Source organism: Gracilinanus agilis, chromosome 3 (assembly GCF_016433145.1).
Source record: "Gracilinanus agilis isolate LMUSP501 chromosome 3, AgileGrace, whole genome shotgun sequence".
In the NCBI taxonomy this organism is placed as follows: domain Eukaryota; kingdom Metazoa; phylum Chordata; class Mammalia; order Didelphimorphia; family Didelphidae; genus Gracilinanus; species Gracilinanus agilis.
The window spans coordinates 182,734,892-182,755,158 of NC_058132.1; the positions used below are offsets into that span (position 1 = coordinate 182,734,892).

The window sequence follows — 20,267 nt, forward strand, 5'->3', positions numbered from 1 at the left end:
CAGTTCAAACACCATCTCCTACAGTGAAGCTTTCTGTGATTCCACCATTCCTCCTCCTTTCCTCCTCCTCCACTTCCCTCCTCATTTATACATGCTTACCTGTTGTCTCCCCTAGAACATAAACTCCCTGAGGCCCTTTGGATCCCCACAGCTTAGCATAGGGCCAAGTACACAGTAGGTGCTTAATGAATGTTTGTGAGAAAAGTGCTTTCTAAACTCTTGTCCTTGCCTGTAATTACTGAGCAGCAGAGGAGATAGAGGACCAGCTTTGGAGTCAGGAAGACCTCAGTGCATCCTGGCTGACCCAGGGCAAGTCATCTGCCCCAGGGAGCTCTCTAAGGCTACTGGTTGAAGATCTCATGTGATTTGACAGAGACCATTTCCTCATTTGGAATTCTTGATGTCAATGAAGTCACAGGTCAGGGCTACACAGCCACACAGGGTGGGGGCCAGGCCATGGGGGTGGGTGGGGCATGAGGAGGTGTTTCAGCCAAACACCTACATACCTTGGTCACTGTTAGAACAAGTCTGGAAAAAACCAAAACACATTATCATTCCTGCTGTTTTCTGGGGCGAGAGCATGGTGATTAGGTCGAATCAGGGCAGTCCAACTCAGACCCTAGAAATAGCTAGAAATATCTTAAAAACAGCCCCCGGTCAAGGCCTTCATGTGGTACACTGACAAGAACGCTGGCTCTGGACTCATAGAACCTGGGTTCAAATCTTACCTGTACCATTTGCTACTTATGTGACTCCAAGCTTCAGTTTCTTCCTTCCTTCCTTCCTTCCTTCCTTCCTTCCTTCCTTCCTTCCTTCCTTCCTTCCTTCCTTCCTTCCTTCCTTCCTTCCTTCCTTCCCGAATGACATTTTTATTGTTTAGGAGGGCCAAGAACCATTCCTTAGAAATCCACATATCTTCTTGAGTGCATCTTACCAAAGTTACTTGAACTCCTAGAGTTGTGCTCATCTTCTTCAGGTAGGCATAGGGTTACACTAATAATCTCCAAGAAAGCAGAATTTTGTCTTATCTCATGCTCATCATGAGCACTACAATGTGTGATTGCTAAATGGCCTATTAAATAATTCTTGTGGCCTATGTACAAATGATGAAATTGTCTCCACCTACTGGAAATTCACTTCTTTTACCTTGCCTCATAAGTGCCTCTTTTCTTTTAAGACAGCCCAGACATCATCTTTTTCATGAGACTTTCCTGATTTCTACAACTGCTAGTATTCTCACTCTCAAATTGCTTCTTATTTAAGTGTTTATATATTTATTGTTATTTAGTTGTTTATAGTCACATCTAACTCTGGGGCTCCTTTTGGAGTTTTTGGCAACTATACTGGGGTGGTTTGTCATTTCCTTCTTTGGGTCATTTTACAGTTGAGGAAAACAGGGCAAGGAGGGTTAAATGACTTGTCCAGGACCAGATAGCTAGTATGTCTCTGAGTCTGCATTTGAAATGAGGTCTTTTTGACTCTAGGTTTTGCATTCTATCTATTGCACCAGCTAGCTGCTTTGTATGTACTTTTATTTATTCACTTTATATTTGTGCTATAAACATTTGTATATTTGTTTTCTCCCTTATTAGAATATAACTCCTCACAAGTAGGGATTATTTCTTTCTTTACTTATATTACTATAACTAAACATAATGCCTAGAATATATTTATATAGAGATTAGATTAGAGATTAATAAATTATAATACATTAATAAATGCTCTTTGATTAATTAATTTATTATAAATTTAGAGTTGAAAGTAATATTAAATTTTATTTATTCCAACCCCATTAGATAAGGAAACTGATACTCAGAGAGTTTGTGATGTGTATAAGATCATATAGATGATAAAAGGGTAGAACCAAGATTTGAACCCATCATGAGATTTCATATTTAGTGTAATAGGTCGTCTCTGCTTTACTAAATTGGTAATGATATTCCATTTGTGACTTCCATGCCAAAAGCTTCTCTTAATTCAGAAATCTCTTTAACCAGCCTCACTCAGTTTTCTAGTAAATTATCTCAGTAATTAACCCTCTCTCTAATTTTAGGATCCTTTAATTTTATGATTCTTCTCTTAGCGGACCTTTATGAATGCTAAAATGCAAAATAAACCTTAGCCAAAACAATAATTTCTAAAATTTAGAATCTCTGAAGATTGATTTCTTTACTTTTAAGTTTTTGAATACTCAACAATATCCATGAAGTAACATTTTTCTTCCTTAAATGTTTTATTTGTGTACAGAATCAGGGATTCTTGAACTCAAACTTAAAGCGCTTATTCTGGACATTATCCATAATATTGATATAGTGAAGCAGTTAAACCAAGTTCAGATTCACACCACAGATGACTGGATTTGGAAAAAACAAGTCAGGTTCTATATGAAAAATGGACAAACATGCTATGTTCAGATGGTGGATTCTGAACTCCAATACACCTATGAGTATCAGGTAGGAATGTTTTGAACTTTTAAAAATGTTTTTGTAGAGGTGGTTGTACCATAAAGTACTGCAAAATGAGTTAGGAAAACTTGGGCTTACATCCCACCCCTGGTTCTTTCTGTGTCTGAGCATGTCACTTGATGACTCTGCGCCTATAACAGTTCTCTAGCACTTTTCTACAAAGGTGCTGGTGGAGAGAAGTCCCAACCTGGAGTTTATGATACTGATAAAAATCCTCCCCACATTGTATAAAATATCTATATTTGTGTTAATTTCCTCAAAACTTGATTAGCATTAATGAAAAAAGCATTATCTTTTTATTCAATAGCAATTTAAAAAAGATATTTTAAACATTACATCAATAGTCCATTTTGATTACAAAAAAGATTTCAGAAAAAAATAGTTTTAAGAAGTCTCTATAGACAAAAGATTAAAGTAATTTAACTGATAACAGTCTCTCATATTTACTTGTTTAAATTAGCCTATGAGCTACTCGAGAACAGTAGGTCTGTCCCTTTTTTGTTTTAGGATTTTCTCTCAGTGCCTAACATAGTGCCTTTACTTAGTGTAGGCCCTTTAATTCTAGCTGATTGATTGACTAAGTCTGAAGACTTATGTTTCAGTGTAGTTGAAAGGAGGCTATACATAAATAAAGAACATGGTGTTTATTTAAACAAAATAAGATTAGAGGAATCCTAATATTATGTGCAAATATGATGCATTAAAATTATTCAGTTTACATTATGACATGACCTTTCACTTGTAAGTCAAAATCAGAATAGAATTTTCCATCTAACTACTTGTTAAGTTCATTTTTTAAAAAGTGGCATCTTTTCTGTATTTTATATCATTATCAATAATAAAACTGCATGGGGAGGATAGAAGCCAGCTCTATTAAGATTGTATTGTTAACTTAGCTCTTACCAGAGAGGAAGTTTATTTTCAGACTCAAATCTTCCTTCTCTAGCCTAACAAAAACCTTACAAACTCTGAATAGAATTTGGATTATGAATAGAATTTTCCCTTGAGATCAGCATTTATGTCAACTTGATAGTATAAAGTTACCAATTTTATAAATGTACCTTCCTCATTCTAATTATGCTAAAATAATTCTCAATTCTACTATAGCTTTCAGATAAAGCATTATGTGGATGTGAAATGTGATTATTTCTGACTTTCAGGTTTTTTGTGTGTCTTTGTAATGAGCTTGACTGATCTATTTGGAAAACTATATACTCATTTTTTGGAACTGAGAGGAGCAGGTTATTGATAGCACTCTAATCATAATTCTCATATTAAACAAATAAAATAAAACTCGGTAAAATAACTTTAAAGCTTAATCTTAGTTGTTTTAGAATGTACTTCAAGAAGAATTCCTCTAATTTCTTTTTGAGCTAGGACATTTAATCTTTTTCTTTTTTAATGTTCCTTAAGTAGAGAACCATGGTTTATAAGTAATTATAGATAATGAATAGAAACAGCAACATTTTCAATTAATATTTCACATTTCACAGGGCAATGCTCCCAAGCTTGTTTATACACCACTGACAGATAAGTGCTACCTAACTCTCACACAAGCAATGAAGATGGGTCTTGGAGGAAATCCTTATGGACCAGCAGGAACTGGCAAAACTGAATCTGTAAAGGCTTTGGGTGGACTTCTTGGAAGACAAGTTTTAGTTTTCAACTGTGATGAGGTAGTGTAAAAAAATAAAGAGTATTAATTGTGGAGGTGCGTTAATCAGATTTTTGTCTTGGTTACATACCATTCTATTTGAAATATATCCCCTTCTGAGCTCTTCCTTTTTTTCCTCATTGTGGCACGGAAGTGACTCAGGATTTTTCAATATGCCAGCAAAGTCTAAGCTTGAAGGTTCTGTCAAGTTGGAAAAGCTTTGAGTACAGACCTAGTGACAAAAGTCCTTAAGTTTATTTTTCAAAACAAGTCTCAGTATGGAGAGACTCAGTCTAAGTTGACAGCAAGATAATCATAATAGGGTCTGCAAACTGCCTTAGAAGAGAAATCAGTTATATTAACAAAATCACAAATCCTTAAATGACCAAAGAAAGATATTTGACATATAAATATAGTAGGTAATCTACTTTTAGATCATCTCTCTGAGAGTAGAATCTGATATTTTATTAAGCAGTAGTGTATTATTTCCTGATTTGGTTTTTATGGAGAACTCAGAATTTTCCCATGCAAAAAACAAACAAACCTTAAATTAGCTTTATTCTCTTTGCTTTAGAAAGATAAAAGATTTTGTTTTATCAAGGCAAAATTTTGCATTTTAAATGAATAATTAATATTTCCTAGGGTTAAATTCATTTAATAATTGATCAATATCAAAGAGGAAGGCATTGAAAACTAGGATATTTTGTTATCTTTTTAGATTATCAAATTGGAAATAAGTACCAGGAATGATTTTTAAAAACAATTTAAAAGAGTACAAATTTTAGTAGGTGGCTTTTACATTATGTCTTGTATTAGTACTTTTTACACTTCAATGCACTTTTCTACAATGATTTATATTATTTAATCCTCAAAAAGTGCTATTGAGATGAAGAGTTCAGGGGGACTAAATTAAAGTATTAGATGGTGAAATAGGTTTCTCAAAGGTGTATGTAGTAAGTAACATGTAATGTGAAATTATCATTGAAAAAATGTAGTTAAATAAGATTGAATTCTTTTGTTTTTTAGGGTATTGATGTGAAATCAATGGGCCGTATATTTGTTGGTCTGGTGAAATGTGGGGCCTGGGGATGCTTTGATGAGTTCAATAGATTGGAGGAAGCAGTGCTGTCTGCTGTGTCCATGCAGATCCAGACAATCCAGGATGCTTTGAAGAATCATAGAACTGTATGTGAACTTCTTGGCAAAGAGGTATAGTATTAAACTTCAATTTTTTTCTAAAGGCAGATAATTTGATGTATAGAAATATTTTGAAAGATTTAATACCACTTGCCCTTCATCAACCTGCTACTTGACTATGTTTTTATCCCTTGCCTCTTAATATATTCACCAAATCTTAAGCTTTCTTCCTAAGAAAAGTTTCTTCAAATTTCTTTATCATTTCCATGGTCATAAACTGAGTATGTCTTCATCACCTCATGCCTTAATTTAATTGGATAATTTAAGGTCCAAATGGATCCAAATTCTGGAATTTTTATCACAATGAATCCTGCTGGGAAAGGTTATGGAGGAAGACAAAAGCTGCCAGACAACCTAAAACAACTCTTCAGACCAGTAGCTATGTCTCGTCCAGACAATGAGCTCATTGCTGAAGTGATTCTATATTCTGAAGGCTTTAAAGATGCTCGAGTACTGGGAAGAAAATTAGTAGCCATTTTCAATCTTTCTCGGTAAGTGTTGTATTTGAAAACTATTTTACATGTACTATGTTTTTAGCACCTACTGAATAGTTAATAATATTCACTTCCGATTTGCCCAGTTTGTAACAGAAGATAAATTTCTATAATATGAAGTTTTATGATAGCACTGTATTTAATGTTTGATAAGTGGGAAAAGTAAAATTGAACCAAAGTTATTTAGTCCAGAATCATTTCTTTGAGTTGAAGAAATAAACGTGAATAACTGAAAAAAAAAACATGACACAAATTATTAGGTGCTTATTATACACCAAAACTTAGGCTTAAATACTGAGGATACAAATAGAAAAATCAGGCAGTTCCTGCTTTCAGGGATTTTACTTTCAAAAATAATGGGGAACTCCATGCTGGAGTCTTAAACTCCAGCAGGCTTGGGAAAGGTCAGGTTTTTACAGGCTTCAGTAATAGGGGAGTTGGTGAAAGTATCCATTTTGAGAGGATATCACTGGTTTTGTTTATGTTTGCTGATATGTTTATCTCAGGACTCTCTATCTAGTGAAATCATACTGAACTAGTTTCAAAGTAAATTTGCTAATTGACCATTCTATAGCTACTTTTTTTGAGGTAGCTAAGCAATGGAGCTAGGATCAAGTGATCTGGGTTAAATCTGGGTTCTGATACATACTATCTGGGTGACTCTGGACTGGTCATTTAATTTCTGTTTGCCTTGGTTTCCTCAACTACAAAATAACCGCACCTACCTCACAGGGTTGTTGTGAAGATAAATTAAGCTAATATTTGTAAAGTGCTTAGTATAGTGGATAGAGCACCAGGCCTCAAGTCAAGAAGATTTGTGTTCCTCATTTCAAATCGCTAGTTGTATGAGCCTGGGCAAATCATTTAACCATGTTTGCTTCAGTTTCCTCATTTGTATAATGAACTGGAGAAGGAAATGACAAACCACTTCAACCAGACTTGATTGAAAAGATTCAACAACTTAGCACAGTGCTTGGAATATAGAAGATATTATATAAATACTTTTCCCCTTCCTTTCTGGTTTCCTACCTAATAGGGTTATTGTGAGATAGACAACATTTGTGAAGCTCTTTGCTAACCCTAAGGCATTATATAAATACTACTTTTGTATTATTATTGTTGTTATTATTATTTTTCTTGGGTAAGAATTATTCCCTTATCTCATTTCTAATAATTAATAATTGTCTCCCTGACTTTGCATTTGTATTATAGCAATCTTGGTTCATAATAATAAGAAATGGTAAGGAACTGTCAGAAAACTACTTATATTTTGGATGTTTAATTAGCTGATGAGAGTGCTTAGGGAAAAAAAAAGCAGATTTGTCAAATATTGTTTTGACCAAATTGCTAATTCATTTATAGTTTACCTAATTCAGTGAAAGCCACTATCAGAATTCTATAAAGGTAGTCTTTCCAAGTGATTTATTGTAGATTGGGTGGTGCTTTAGATAGAGTGCTGGGCCTTAAGCCAGGAAGACTCATTTTCCTGAGTTCAAATCTGACCTCACATACTTACTAGCTCTGTGACCTTGAGCAAGTCATTTAATGTCTTTTGCTTCATTTCCTTATCCATAAAATGAACTGGAGAAGGAAATGACAAACAATTCTAGTATTTTTGCCAAGAAGACTGCAAATGAGATCAGGTAGATCTGAAACGATTGAAACTACTGAAACTACTGAACAAAATAACAATTTTAGCTTAGAAATCAATAGAATATAACTGCAGTCATTTACTGAACTTGATTTTCAGTGTTTGCATTCTGCATTTCTTTAAGTGTAACAAAAAATAAGAATTTGTTAGTGTTGCTTAATTGTTAAATTGATAGCTGAAAGTTAATGTAAATATTTTTACACTCTAGAGAGCTTTTGACACCTCAGCAGCACTACGATTGGGGTTTAAGAGCTTTGAAGACAGTCCTGAGAGGAAGCGGCAATCTTCTTCGTCAGTTGAAGAAAAGTGACATAAAGGAAAAAGGTATGATTATTTCAAATTTATAACTTTCCTTTCTGCAATTTGTATTATTAATGGTTGAAATACATATGTGAGTGTTCAAGTCTTAACTACAATAAGCATGTGAATCCATGGAATTTTTACCTGTTAGTCTTGTTTGTGGTAGTTGCATATGGTAAGATAAATCTGCAACTTTTTCTGTTCATGTAATGCAAATGATTAGTTTTCATGCATAAGCTTCTGTATGCATGAGTGGGAAGCTTAAATTCTTGGCTTATGTCATGCTTTATATCATATTATTTGTGCATTTGTCTTCTCTGCCTTAGTTTATTATAAGTTCTCTGGGAGAAGGGACTGCAAAATTTTTTATCTTTGAGTCCCCGATGTCATACCCACTTCTTTATGTATAACAGGCACTGAATGTTTGTTGAATTTAGTTATATTGATTTACTAAGTGTTATATTTAAATACCTGTACATAGAGTTTTAGTGGGTAAAAGAAGAATTTATGTGAATGGCTTATTAACTTAAAGTTTATATTAAAATGTTTCTAGGGCTGTAAGGGTCAAATGTAGAAACTTTACTTCAAGAATCTATGCTTTTGTTGGAGTGGATAGTTCCTCTACTAACACATAGATTTCAACCTTTCTATCACCTATCAGATATTCTTTCATAAGTTTTGAAAAAAATTATTTTATGGCTTATCTGGTGATAGACTTCAGATTTATCTAAATCTGTCATTTGATTATAGACATATAACCCTTCCCTGTGCCTTTGTTAAAGGCTGTCTTGCTTTAAGCTTGTAGGATTTGCCAAAAATTTAGTTATTTTACCATACCTTTCAGGAACTCACAACCATGATAAAGCATTATTGTAGGAAATTAATGGAGTCTAGGAACCTCAAAAGTGTGTCTCAGAGAAAAGTGTATAGGAAAAGGCAAACTGAGAAAATGTCTCTTTTAAAAGAATAATTAAATGTGAACAGAAGAATCATCACAAGACAATGTGGCGCAGGATATAGAAGCAAGAGAAAATTAGGCTCAGATTTAGAAAGCCTTGGTTCACTGCCTTTTACCTACAACTGCTTGTGTGATTCTAGGCAAGGGATTCCTAGGCCAGAAGTTTTATAGACCTCTCTGTGCCCCTGAAAATTCTGTATTGGTAGAGGGAGTTTCTTCAAAGGAAGTACCATCTGCCACTGAAAACACAGTTATTCTTTAAAAAAATAGACTTTTCAAAGGATAGTTATAACATTGAAATTATCTTAAATTACTTCTAAATTATACTTTTTTCCTCAGTGAATGAAAGCCATATTGTGGTTCAAGCTTTGAGACTCAATACCATGTCAAAATTTACATTTGTGGACTGCACACGGTTTGATGCACTGATTAAAGATGTCTTCCCTGGAATTGATTTTAAGGATGTAGAATATGATGAACTAAGTACAGCTTTAAAACAAGTCTTTGAAGAAGCAAACTTTGAAATTATACCTAACCAGGTAATTCTCAAACTCTATTTTATTATATAGAAGCCAGCCATTTTGAGTCACTAAATCAATATTCAAAATTATAGAGATTTATTGATTAGTTTTCTGACAGTATTTTAGATGATATTTTGGTGAATTTAGAAGAATTCTCTTGCTATATATATTACATATATATTTTGTGTAACATATATGTCATATATAATATATATATTATAAAATATTCTATGAGACTGTTTTTTTAAACCCTTCTCTTCTGTCTTGCAACAGAAGAGTAGCAAGCGCTAGGAAATTGGTACTAAATGATTTGCCCAGAGGCCAGGGTCACACAGCTAGGAAATGTCAGAGGCAAGATCTGAACCCAGCTACCTAGCTGACCCTGAGTCTATGTTAATAATTAAGAGGAATTAATAATCAAAAGGGACAGATTGTGCCTAAGGGAAAAAAAGTATATAGTATGAGTTGTGATGTCTACCAGAATGCTACCCAGTGATCAAAGTAAGATTTCACCAATATAAATACATTCAAAAGGTTTGGCAAGAGTGCTGAGATAAAAGTTCCAGTGGTTAAGTTTGGAATATATGATGGGGAAAGCTTGGCTTGGAATAAGTAGGTAGCACCATGGAAGAAACAGGAGATATGTTGATAAATAATTATTTATTATTATTATTATTATTCCTATTGACTCCTTAGGAGCATAGGGCCGCAACCATCTCACGCCAACGGACTCTGTTCTGGGCAACTTCCCCTAGCTGGGCCCTTAATAGTTTGTCTTAAAGCATTTAGCTGAAATCATATCCCTTTAGCGAGAAAATGTGCTTGTTACATTTTCTTGTCACTTAGGGCTATCTTTCATGTGATAGGTTGGGAAAAAAATTTATTAATTTGTAAGAAGTTGAGGTTTAGACATTCAAGTACAGTCATGTTTTCTAATCCAGTCCAATTACAAATATATGTTAGTATATATATATATATATATATATATATATATATANGGGTGGTGCTTTAGATAGAGTGCTGGGCCTTAAGCCAGGAAGACTCATTTTCCTGAGTTCAAATCTGACCTCACATACTTACTAGCTCTGTGACCTTGAGCAAGTCATTTAATGTCTTTTGCTTCATTTCCTTATCCATAAAATGAACTGGAGAAGGAAATGACAAACAATTCTAGTATTTTTGCCAAGAAGACTGCAAATGAGATCAGGTAGATCTGAAACGATTGAAACTACTGAAACTACTGAACAAAATAACAATTTTAGCTTAGAAATCAATAGAATATAACTGCAGTCATTTACTGAACTTGATTTTCAGTGTTTGCATTCTGCATTTCTTTAAGTGTAACAAAAAATAAGAATTTGTTAGTGTTGCTTAATTGTTAAATTGATAGCTGAAAGTTAATGTAAATATTTTTACACTCTAGAGAGCTTTTGACACCTCAGCAGCACTACGATTGGGGTTTAAGAGCTTTGAAGACAGTCCTGAGAGGAAGCGGCAATCTTCTTCGTCAGTTGAAGAAAAGTGACATAAAGGAAAAAGGTATGATTATTTCAAATTTATAACTTTCCTTTCTGCAATTTGTATTATTAATGGTTGAAATACATATGTGAGTGTTCAAGTCTTAACTACAATAAGCATGTGAATCCATGGAATTTTTACCTGTTAGTCTTGTTTGTGGTAGTTGCATATGGTAAGATAAATCTGCAACTTTTTCTGTTCATGTAATGCAAATGATTAGTTTTCATGCATAAGCTTCTGTATGCATGAGTGGGAAGCTTAAATTCTTGGCTTATGTCATGCTTTATATCATATTATTTGTGCATTTGTCTTCTCTGCCTTAGTTTATTATAAGTTCTCTGGGAGAAGGGACTGCAAAATTTTTTATCTTTGAGTCCCCGATGTCATACCCACTTCTTTATGTATAACAGGCACTGAATGTTTGTTGAATTTAGTTATATTGATTTACTAAGTGTTATATTTAAATACCTGTACATAGAGTTTTAGTGGGTAAAAGAAGAATTTATGTGAATGGCTTATTAACTTAAAGTTTATATTAAAATGTTTCTAGGGCTGTAAGGGTCAAATGTAGAAACTTTACTTCAAGAATCTATGCTTTTGTTGGAGTGGATAGTTCCTCTACTAACACATAGATTTCAACCTTTCTATCACCTATCAGATATTCTTTCATAAGTTTTGAAAAAAATTATTTTATGGCTTATCTGGTGATAGACTTCAGATTTATCTAAATCTGTCATTTGATTATAGACATATAACCCTTCCCTGTGCCTTTGTTAAAGGCTGTCTTGCTTTAAGCTTGTAGGATTTGCCAAAAATTTAGTTATTTTACCATACCTTTCAGGAACTCACAACCATGATAAAGCATTATTGTAGGAAATTAATGGAGTCTAGGAACCTCAAAAGTGTGTCTCAGAGAAAAGTGTATAGGAAAAGGCAAACTGAGAAAATGTCTCTTTTAAAAGAATAATTAAATGTGAACAGAAGAATCATCACAAGACAATGTGGCACAGGATATAGAAGCAAGAGAAAATTAGGCTCAGATTTAGAAAGCCTTGGTTCACTGCCTTTTACCTACAACTGCTTGTGTGATTCTAGGCAAGGGATTCCTAGGCCAGAAGTTTTATAGACCTCTCTGTGCCCCTGAAAATTCTGTATTGGTAGAGGGAGTTTCTTCAAAGGAAGTACCATCTGCCACTGAAAACACAGTTATTCTTTAAAAAAATAGACTTTTCAAAGGATAGTTATAACATTGAAATTATCTTAAATTACTTCTAAATTATACTTTTTTCCTCAGTGAATGAAAGCCATATTGTGGTTCAAGCTTTGAGACTCAATACCATGTCAAAATTTACATTTGTGGACTGCACACGGTTTGATGCACTGATTAAAGATGTCTTCCCTGGAATTGATTTTAAGGATGTAGAATATGATGAACTAAGTACAGCTTTAAAACAAGTCTTTGAAGAAGCAAACTTTGAAATTATACCTAACCAGGTAATTCTCAAACTCTATTTTATTATATAGAAGCCAGCCATTTTGAGTCACTAAATCAATATTCAAAATTATAGAGATTTATTGATTAGTTTTCTGACAGTATTTTAGATGATATTTTGGTGAATTTAGAAGAATTCTCTTGCTATATATATTACATATATATTTTGTGTAACATATATGTCATATATAATATATATATTATAAAATATTCTATGAGACTGTTTTTTTAAACCCTTCTCTTCTGTCTTGCAACAGAAGAGTAGCAAGCGCTAGGAAATTGGTACTAAATGATTTGCCCAGAGGCCAGGGTCACACAGCTAGGAAATGTCAGAGGCAAGATCTGAACCCAGCTACCTAGCTGACCCTGAGTCTATGTTAATAATTAAGAGGAATTAATAATCAAAAGGGACAGATTGTGCCTAAGGGAAAAAAAGTATATAGTATGAGTTGTGATGTCTACCAGAATGCTACCCAGTGATCAAAGTAAGATTTCACCAATATAAATACATTCAAAAGGTTTGGCAAGAGTGCTGAGATAAAAGTTCCAGTGGTTAAGTTTGGAATATATGATGGGGAAAGCTTGGCTTGGAATAAGTAGGTAGCACCATGGAAGAAACAGGAGATATGTTGATAAATAATTATTTATTATTATTATTATTATTCCTATTGACTCCTTAGGAGCATAGGGCCGCAACCATCTCACGCCAACGGACTCTGTTCTGGGCAACTTCCCCTAGCTGGGCCCTTAATAGTTTGTCTTAAAGCATTTAGCTGAAATCATATCCCTTTAGCGAGAAAATGTGCTTGTTACATTTTCTTGTCACTTAGGGCTATCTTTCATGTGATAGGTTGGGAAAAAAATTTATTAATTTGTAAGAAGTTGAGGTTTAGACATTCAAGTACAGTCATGTTTTCTAATCCAGTCCAATTACAAATATATGTTAGTATATATATATATATATATATATATATATATATAGTTACACCAATTTGTTAGTGTATAACAGAGATACATTAGTTAATTCTTTTAAGGATATGTTTTTCTGTTATATAATTTTCAGTTGTGTAAAATGATTTGGTAATTAAATATTTAATGTTTTTGGAGTAAATATGTATTAGCTTTTAGCCATTAATTGATCATGAGGATTTCTTAAAAGAAGTTGTTTTAAAGATTGCTTTTATGTGGTAGAAATTTATACTTAGAATGACTGTTTTATATTTCCTTTTCAGTTTTGCTAGTCATTTGCAGCAGTTTTGTTTTTATGTAAAATATTTGAATTTTTAAAATTCATAACATAATTTTGATGTTACATCACAGATGTATATTTTATTGTTATGATATTTATATCCTTTAACTTTTTCTGAAGCAAAAACCTTACTAAGTATTAAGACAATGGATTAAATCAGTCTAACAACAAAATGTGTATATGCTTTGTAATTTGGAAACAAACATATATAGTCATACACACACACATATATATCTTATACCCCCATGTGTATATATGTATGTATGTATTTATATGTATTTTTCAAAAACAGATCAAGAAGGCTTTGGAATTATATGAACAGTTACGCCAGAGGATGGGAGTAGTTATAGTTGGTCCAAGTGGTGCTGGAAAATCTACCCTTTGGCGGATGTTAAGGGCAGCATTGTGTAAAGTTGGCAAAGTAGTAAAACAGTATACTATGAACCCCAAAGCTATGCCTCGACATCAGTTGTTGGGCCATATTGATATGGATACAAGGGAATGGTCTGATGGTGTTCTCACAAACAGTGCTCGGCAAGTAGTACGGGAACCTCAAGGTGAGTCTCAAACTGTCTGATTTAGAACTTTCTTAGTTATTTCTGGAAAAGCTATTTTTTAATGAAAGGGTTTTCAAAGCCTTGTCAATGAAACGACCTGATAATAATAGAATGGAAAAGCATTAAATATCTGCCATGTGCTAAGCATTGGAAATACTAATAAAAAATCAAGATAGTCCCTTCTTTCAAGGAGTTCACTTGCTATATGAAAGAGGCAGAACATAGAGGAGGGTCCTTGTTTATGTGTATTTCATGGCAGATTGAAAAGCCAAGTAGTATTTACATCCTAATGGAGAAAGTTAGAGGGCTAATGTCAGGCTTCTCAGAACTCTCTCATCTAGCCCTCAACTTACTGATTGTCACTAAATATGTTTACATTTAGGTTCTCTTTCTGTTGTCTTTTCTGTGAGATGTTTCTTTTTGTGTATCTTGGAGACTTAGGAATTTGCCAGTAAAATAACACACATCTCTTACACCAACTTCTAGTATTCAATTCCCACAAAGTGGTGGACACCAATTCTTTATACTGTCTGACCACTCCTACCATATCCCCACCTTCTTGAAACATCAGAGCTCTACTCTACTCTTTGGTCCACTACCCCATTTTCAAGAGATATTAGTTAGGGGTCATTTATCCTGCTTTTTCTCCCCCAAATCCTTGGTACTTTACCATTTGGCCCGAAGCTTTGCCTGCTAGATCTTAAATACCACCTGACTTTTCTAACTGTTATGAAACTGAACCTTAATTTCACTCCTTCTGCTATAGTTTGTTCATCATAGCTCCCAAAATGTTGATATAATCTCTTGAGTATCAATACAGGGTAGGGTCAACAGTTTGGGCCAATTAAAAAGCAGGGCACGAGAGCCATTCCTTATACAGCTCGACTCAATTGAACTATGAGGTTCTAAATTTGGCTGCTCTCCTGTCATTTTCTGCAAAGATGGAACCCAGCCCTAAGATCTAATCTCACTTGCCCTTTTTCAAATTCAGTCTTCAATATTTTGCTCCGATTACACAAGTACACAACTGATTTCTGCCCCATTCTTTATTTGAATCTTATTCTACTTATTTAATTCTCTGTTGTTCATCACCAACCCAATCATGAGATGGATCCCACCACCATATGAAACAAGAATCACCAATGTCAAAGGGATCAGTAAGATTGGTTAAGAAGAGGATGTCTTTGGTTTTAAGAAGATATCTGAATTAGGGCTTTGGATTTCTGGACTATGACTAAAATATAGCAATGACAGGCTCATGACTAGGGATGGGTTGTACCTAATTAATCAACAGCATTCAGTGATCACCCTACTAGGTGCTGGGCACTATGTGAGGTTTTACTTTCTATGCTATGTTTTGGAACACAAAAACAAAAAATTGAAAAAAATTCCTTCTTGTAATCTTTTAATGGGGGAGCAAAAAGGATGAAAGATCTTGCAAAGTGGGAAATTTGACATCACTAACATGGTAGGATAAAACTCATGCCTGCAATATGAATCTGGTAATATATGTTTATTCAAAAGGAGCAGAGCAGGCTAAAGATTTGGGGGGAGAGGCAGGTAATTTTATAGATTAAAAAGAAAAGCTAAGAAAATCTAGGATTTGAAGGGAGAAAGTATGATAGTGAGGATTCGAGTTAAGTCAATGGAAACAGAAAGAAATGCTGGGTTCTTTTAAAATTCTCCAAATTTCTTACAGAAAAACAGTTCTTTTTAAGATTTTTGTTCTACTTGTATTGTATAGCTATGAGTCATGGAACACTAGTGTCTGAAGAATTAGGAATGAATTTCACTAAGAAGGAAATGGAGAAAGCTACATTGTAGTAGGTTATAATACATGCATACCTAAATTCCTAAGGACATGAGTAGACAATGACATTAAAGAAACATAAGATCAAAAAAGATAGTCTTGTCATGTGATAAAACAAAGAAAGTTAGCTTATACTACCTCATATCATTTCAATCAAAAAATGTGATGAAGGCCCCTCATCTCCTTCCTAGTGTTGATGAACTTATGAAAGTACATGGACAAGGGACATGTGGGATGGGCAAGCATGGATAGGTTCTGATTTTTATCTTTGGAAAGCATGTTGATGAGATTAGAGATCCATTTGAGTATATGTTTTTTCAGTGATTAATGTGGTATCCTCTACAGTGTGGGTACTCAACAAATCTTTGTTTATTTAACATTGAAAGAATGGCATCCCTATAGTATTGCCCGTTTTAACATTTGTGACACTTAAGTAATTTTGTTTATTTTCATGGAGGTCAAGATAATCCCTCTTTGTATTAAACTGTATACTCCCTAAAATAGTATAGTAATGAGGTGTCAGCATATCTTAGGTGAGTTGTTAGCCGCACTCAGAATAACTTATACACGAGTAGGCAGAATGGTAAAATTGTATTTATAATTAAAATTAAAGATGATATGAACTCTGATCATTCTCTGAAATTATAACCTATTTTAAATTTTTGAATCATGAATTTGAAAACAATATATTAAAGATAAAATATTTTTTCCTATGTCTTCAAAGGGCAAAGTTGAGGGGAAGGTTGATTTATTTAATAAATATAGACTGCTATAGATTATTTATTCATTCAAGTGGATTTTTTGTTCCGAAGTATCTCATTGGCATTTATATAAAATGTAAATTAGCATAATAAGTCACAATTCTCCCTTTCACATTTTGCTATGTTGTCAGTTTAAATGATGTTAAGTAGCTTTTGTCAAAATATAACTCAGTCATTGTAAAGTAAAAAAGACGATTATTTCTGGTTCAGGATTCTTTTGTTAATTTTGATTTGGATTCTATTTCTTTGTTTTGAAAATAGATATTAACTCATGGATAATCTGTGATGGTGACATTGATCCTGAGTGGATAGAATCTCTGAATTCTGTACTTGATGACAACCGACTACTCACTATGCCCAGTGGGGAGAGGATTCAGTTTGGCCCAAATGTTAACTTTGTATTTGAAACCCATGATTTAAGCTGTGCCTCTCCAGCCACAATATCTAGAATGGGTATGATATTTCTTAGGTAAGACATGAGAATATTTGAAGTACATAGTGTGAATATATTCCTCAACCCTTTTCTAGACAAATAAGAATAATGTAGCACTTAATAAATTAAATGAAACATCATTTTCACAATTTTATTTTAAACAAGCTTATTATCTTTTTTAGTTTGTGGCAGAAGAACTTTTCTATAGCTCATAAGTTAAGTGGGGTACTTTATGAAACAAGACCAGACACCCAGAAGTTCAATTACTGGAACCAATATATATTTATTAATCCATTGATTAACAAATGTAGTTACTGGCCAGGGCATACTTTCTTAGTGAAAGCTGTGCCGAACTGAAGTTACAGTGTGATTTTTATAGGGTGTAAGAAACAAAGCAAACAATGTCCACTAATAAGACCTTGATGACCAGGTGCAAAATAATTGAAGCAAGCAAGCCTTATCATCTAGAAGCCAGATGCAAAGTTAGCTTGGGGTACAGGACGTCCCATTGTATATCTTTTCCTACACTGGCTTCCTTGTTAGTAAGGGAGTCACTTTCTCATGGACACTGACCATATGTTGTTTTAGTTCTGAACCGACTGACCTTCACAGGAAAGCTCATTCCTATTGCTTTCTCAGGGGAGAAACATGTTTCCTGATCAATGACTTAGTCTACCTCACTTCATAATGATTTGTGTAATTTTAGCCATTCATCTTACGGTATTTACTAGATATAGTTATTTAGAAAAAGAAACATAATTTACATAATTCCTGGAGAAGACTTTTTCACTTTTTCCTTCTGCAAGAATATTTTTTCTTCTCTCTGCTAAAAATATTATTTTAAAATTTTATTTTAATTACCACAAATTTATTAATTTTTCAAATGAGAATATTGAACTAGATGATCTCTTAGTATCCTTCCATTTCATTCATTCTGTAATTGATAAAAGTAACATCAATAGCATCATGTATCTTGTATTTTATGAATTCATTGAGAAAGTAAGTATTGAGATGAGCAGTAAAAAACACTGAAAAATAAGGCCAATGACTTGTATCTTATATAATATGAATATGATACTTTTCTAAAAGGAAAAAGTTGGGAGATAAACAAAACACAAATAAAATTAACTATTTTACTAGAATCAGTCACCTCAATATTGACATTTTTTTTGTACCATTAGATCACTAATTTAGAAAAAAGGTAAAAAAAAAATCAATTTGGCAGCTAGGTGGTACATTCAGCTTGAAATTAGGAAGACTCATATTCATTAGTTCAAATCTGGCCCCAGACATTTACTAGCTGTATGACAGTGGGCAAGCTATTTGCCTTATTTCCTTGTGTATAAAATGATCTGGAGAAGGAAATGGCAAACTACTCCATTATCTTTGTCATGTAAACCCCAAATGAGGTTACAGAGATTTGGACATGACTGAAATGACTGAACACAAAAAATCAATTCCAGTATAGAAAAACAATGAAGATGTGAAGAAAATCTTGTATGTGATTATAGTGGATTCAACTGAACTTAAACTTTTCACCTTGAAAAATATGAAAAGGGCAAAAGTAAACTGGAAGGATGATTAATGATAATGGATAATTTATGGATCTTCACTCTGAATCTTGTTATTGCTTGCCTAAAAACCCAAGACCCCTCTTGAAGCTACAAATCCTAAGCCAGGAGATATAGAAACCAAGGCAATAGAAGTCTGAAGTACAGATTCCATTATGTCTTTTTTGCTGATTATAAGAAAACATTTAGCTCAGTGGAAAGAAATACACTTTTGAATGTTCAGCAGACTATCTCATATATTAAGATAATAAAAGACTTCAAGTTATATATATTCTATTTGGACAAGAATATATTTGTATATTCTATTTGGGCAATATTAAATGAGAAGCAAAACCGAGAGTTGCTCAGCAAAGGTGTTCAACAATGTCATGTCCTGTGTTCTCTGAATTGTCCAAATAGAAGAGGGATTTCCTATTGATTGAGAAGTTTTTCACATTGTTCCCCCTGCTATTGTTCTTATTGTACAAGGCCTTGGGAATACAATAGGACCTCTTGAATAGATCCATAGTCACTCAAAATAAATAGGGACAGCCATTCACACTCCAAAAATCATGGAGGAAAAACACATGTTATCCAGTTAGGTGGTTTATCATATATTTTTATATGGGTCCTACAGGTAGGTAGTGAACTGTGGACCCATGTTTGAGTAGGAGGAACAGTTTGAATCACATTTGGATTGCTCCCAGTGATCCCAAACTGTTCCTTTACTACAAAAGCCTCTTTGTTTATTTAAAAGTTTTATTGATGTTTTAAAATTTAATTTAATTTTCATTCATTTGTTTATTAATATAATTTCTATCCACTTAAATCTTCCCTACTCCCAAACAAAAAAAAACTGCCAAGCAAAACCAGCTGCTACTCTTACTCTTCTGATGGCATATATGACATTTTGTATTTCTCTATTCATAAGAATGGAGGTGTTATTCTCCAGCCAAAATTGTTCTTCATAATTAGTCACAATTTGTTAATTTTTAGAATCTTTTTATTTACATTTTTTTGATCATCATGTATATTGTTCTAGTTCTGCCAACTTCTCTGTGTATAGGTACCCCCCCAAGTCATCCCACTTTTCTTTGAATTTCACATATTCTTCCTGTGTTATAGTCAATTTTTTTTACCATCACACTTTTATTTACCTAATCTATAATCAATGAGCACTAAGCTCATCTTTTTCTTTAACATTTAAAATTATTTTTTCAGTTAACAAGCATTTATTTTTTCTCCCTTTTGCCTTCTACTCCTCAAAATATTGTTGGTGTTGGGAGAAAAAGCAAAATCCTCACTACAAATGTGTATAATCAAAACACATTCCCACTTTGTTCATATCCAAAAATATATGTCTCATCCCATTTTCTCAGTCTATCATCTTTCTGCAAAAAGATAGGGAGCATGTGGCATTATTGTTTCTTGTAAGCCCATTTTTTTTAATAGTGTTTGTCTCCACTAAGTTTTAGAAGAATCATAGCCATTTCGCCAAAGGACTAAATAAATTCCTTATGAGGAATTTACAGAAAGACATAGGTAGTAATTACAAAGAATGAAAAAGCCTGAATGGATTTTGTTTCACAGCAGTGGAAAGAGTATACATACTGATCCAATCACTGATGCTTTAATCTCTTAACTTAAAAAATAATAA

The 20,267-nt window shown here is 33.5% G+C and overlaps 1 protein-coding gene across 2 annotated transcripts in view; it reads left to right on the plus strand.

Moving 5' to 3' along the window:
• DYNC2H1 (dynein cytoplasmic 2 heavy chain 1) overlaps positions 1-20,267 on the plus strand; it is a 390,998-nt gene that overhangs the window by 100,524 nt on the left and 270,207 nt on the right. For both annotated transcript variants that reach the window (XM_044668721.1, XM_044668720.1), the window contains exons 32-39: positions 2,248-2,453; positions 3,959-4,141; positions 5,146-5,328; positions 5,584-5,807; positions 7,670-7,785; positions 9,059-9,258; positions 13,792-14,056; positions 16,889-17,096. In XM_044668721.1, coding sequence (XP_044524656.1) covers positions 2,248-2,453; positions 3,959-4,141; positions 5,146-5,328; positions 5,584-5,807; positions 7,670-7,785; positions 9,059-9,258; positions 13,792-14,056; positions 16,889-17,096 — 1,585 coding nt within the window. The remainder of the gene's footprint in view (positions 1-2,247; positions 2,454-3,958; positions 4,142-5,145; positions 5,329-5,583; positions 5,808-7,669; positions 7,786-9,058; positions 9,259-13,791; positions 14,057-16,888; positions 17,097-20,267) is intronic.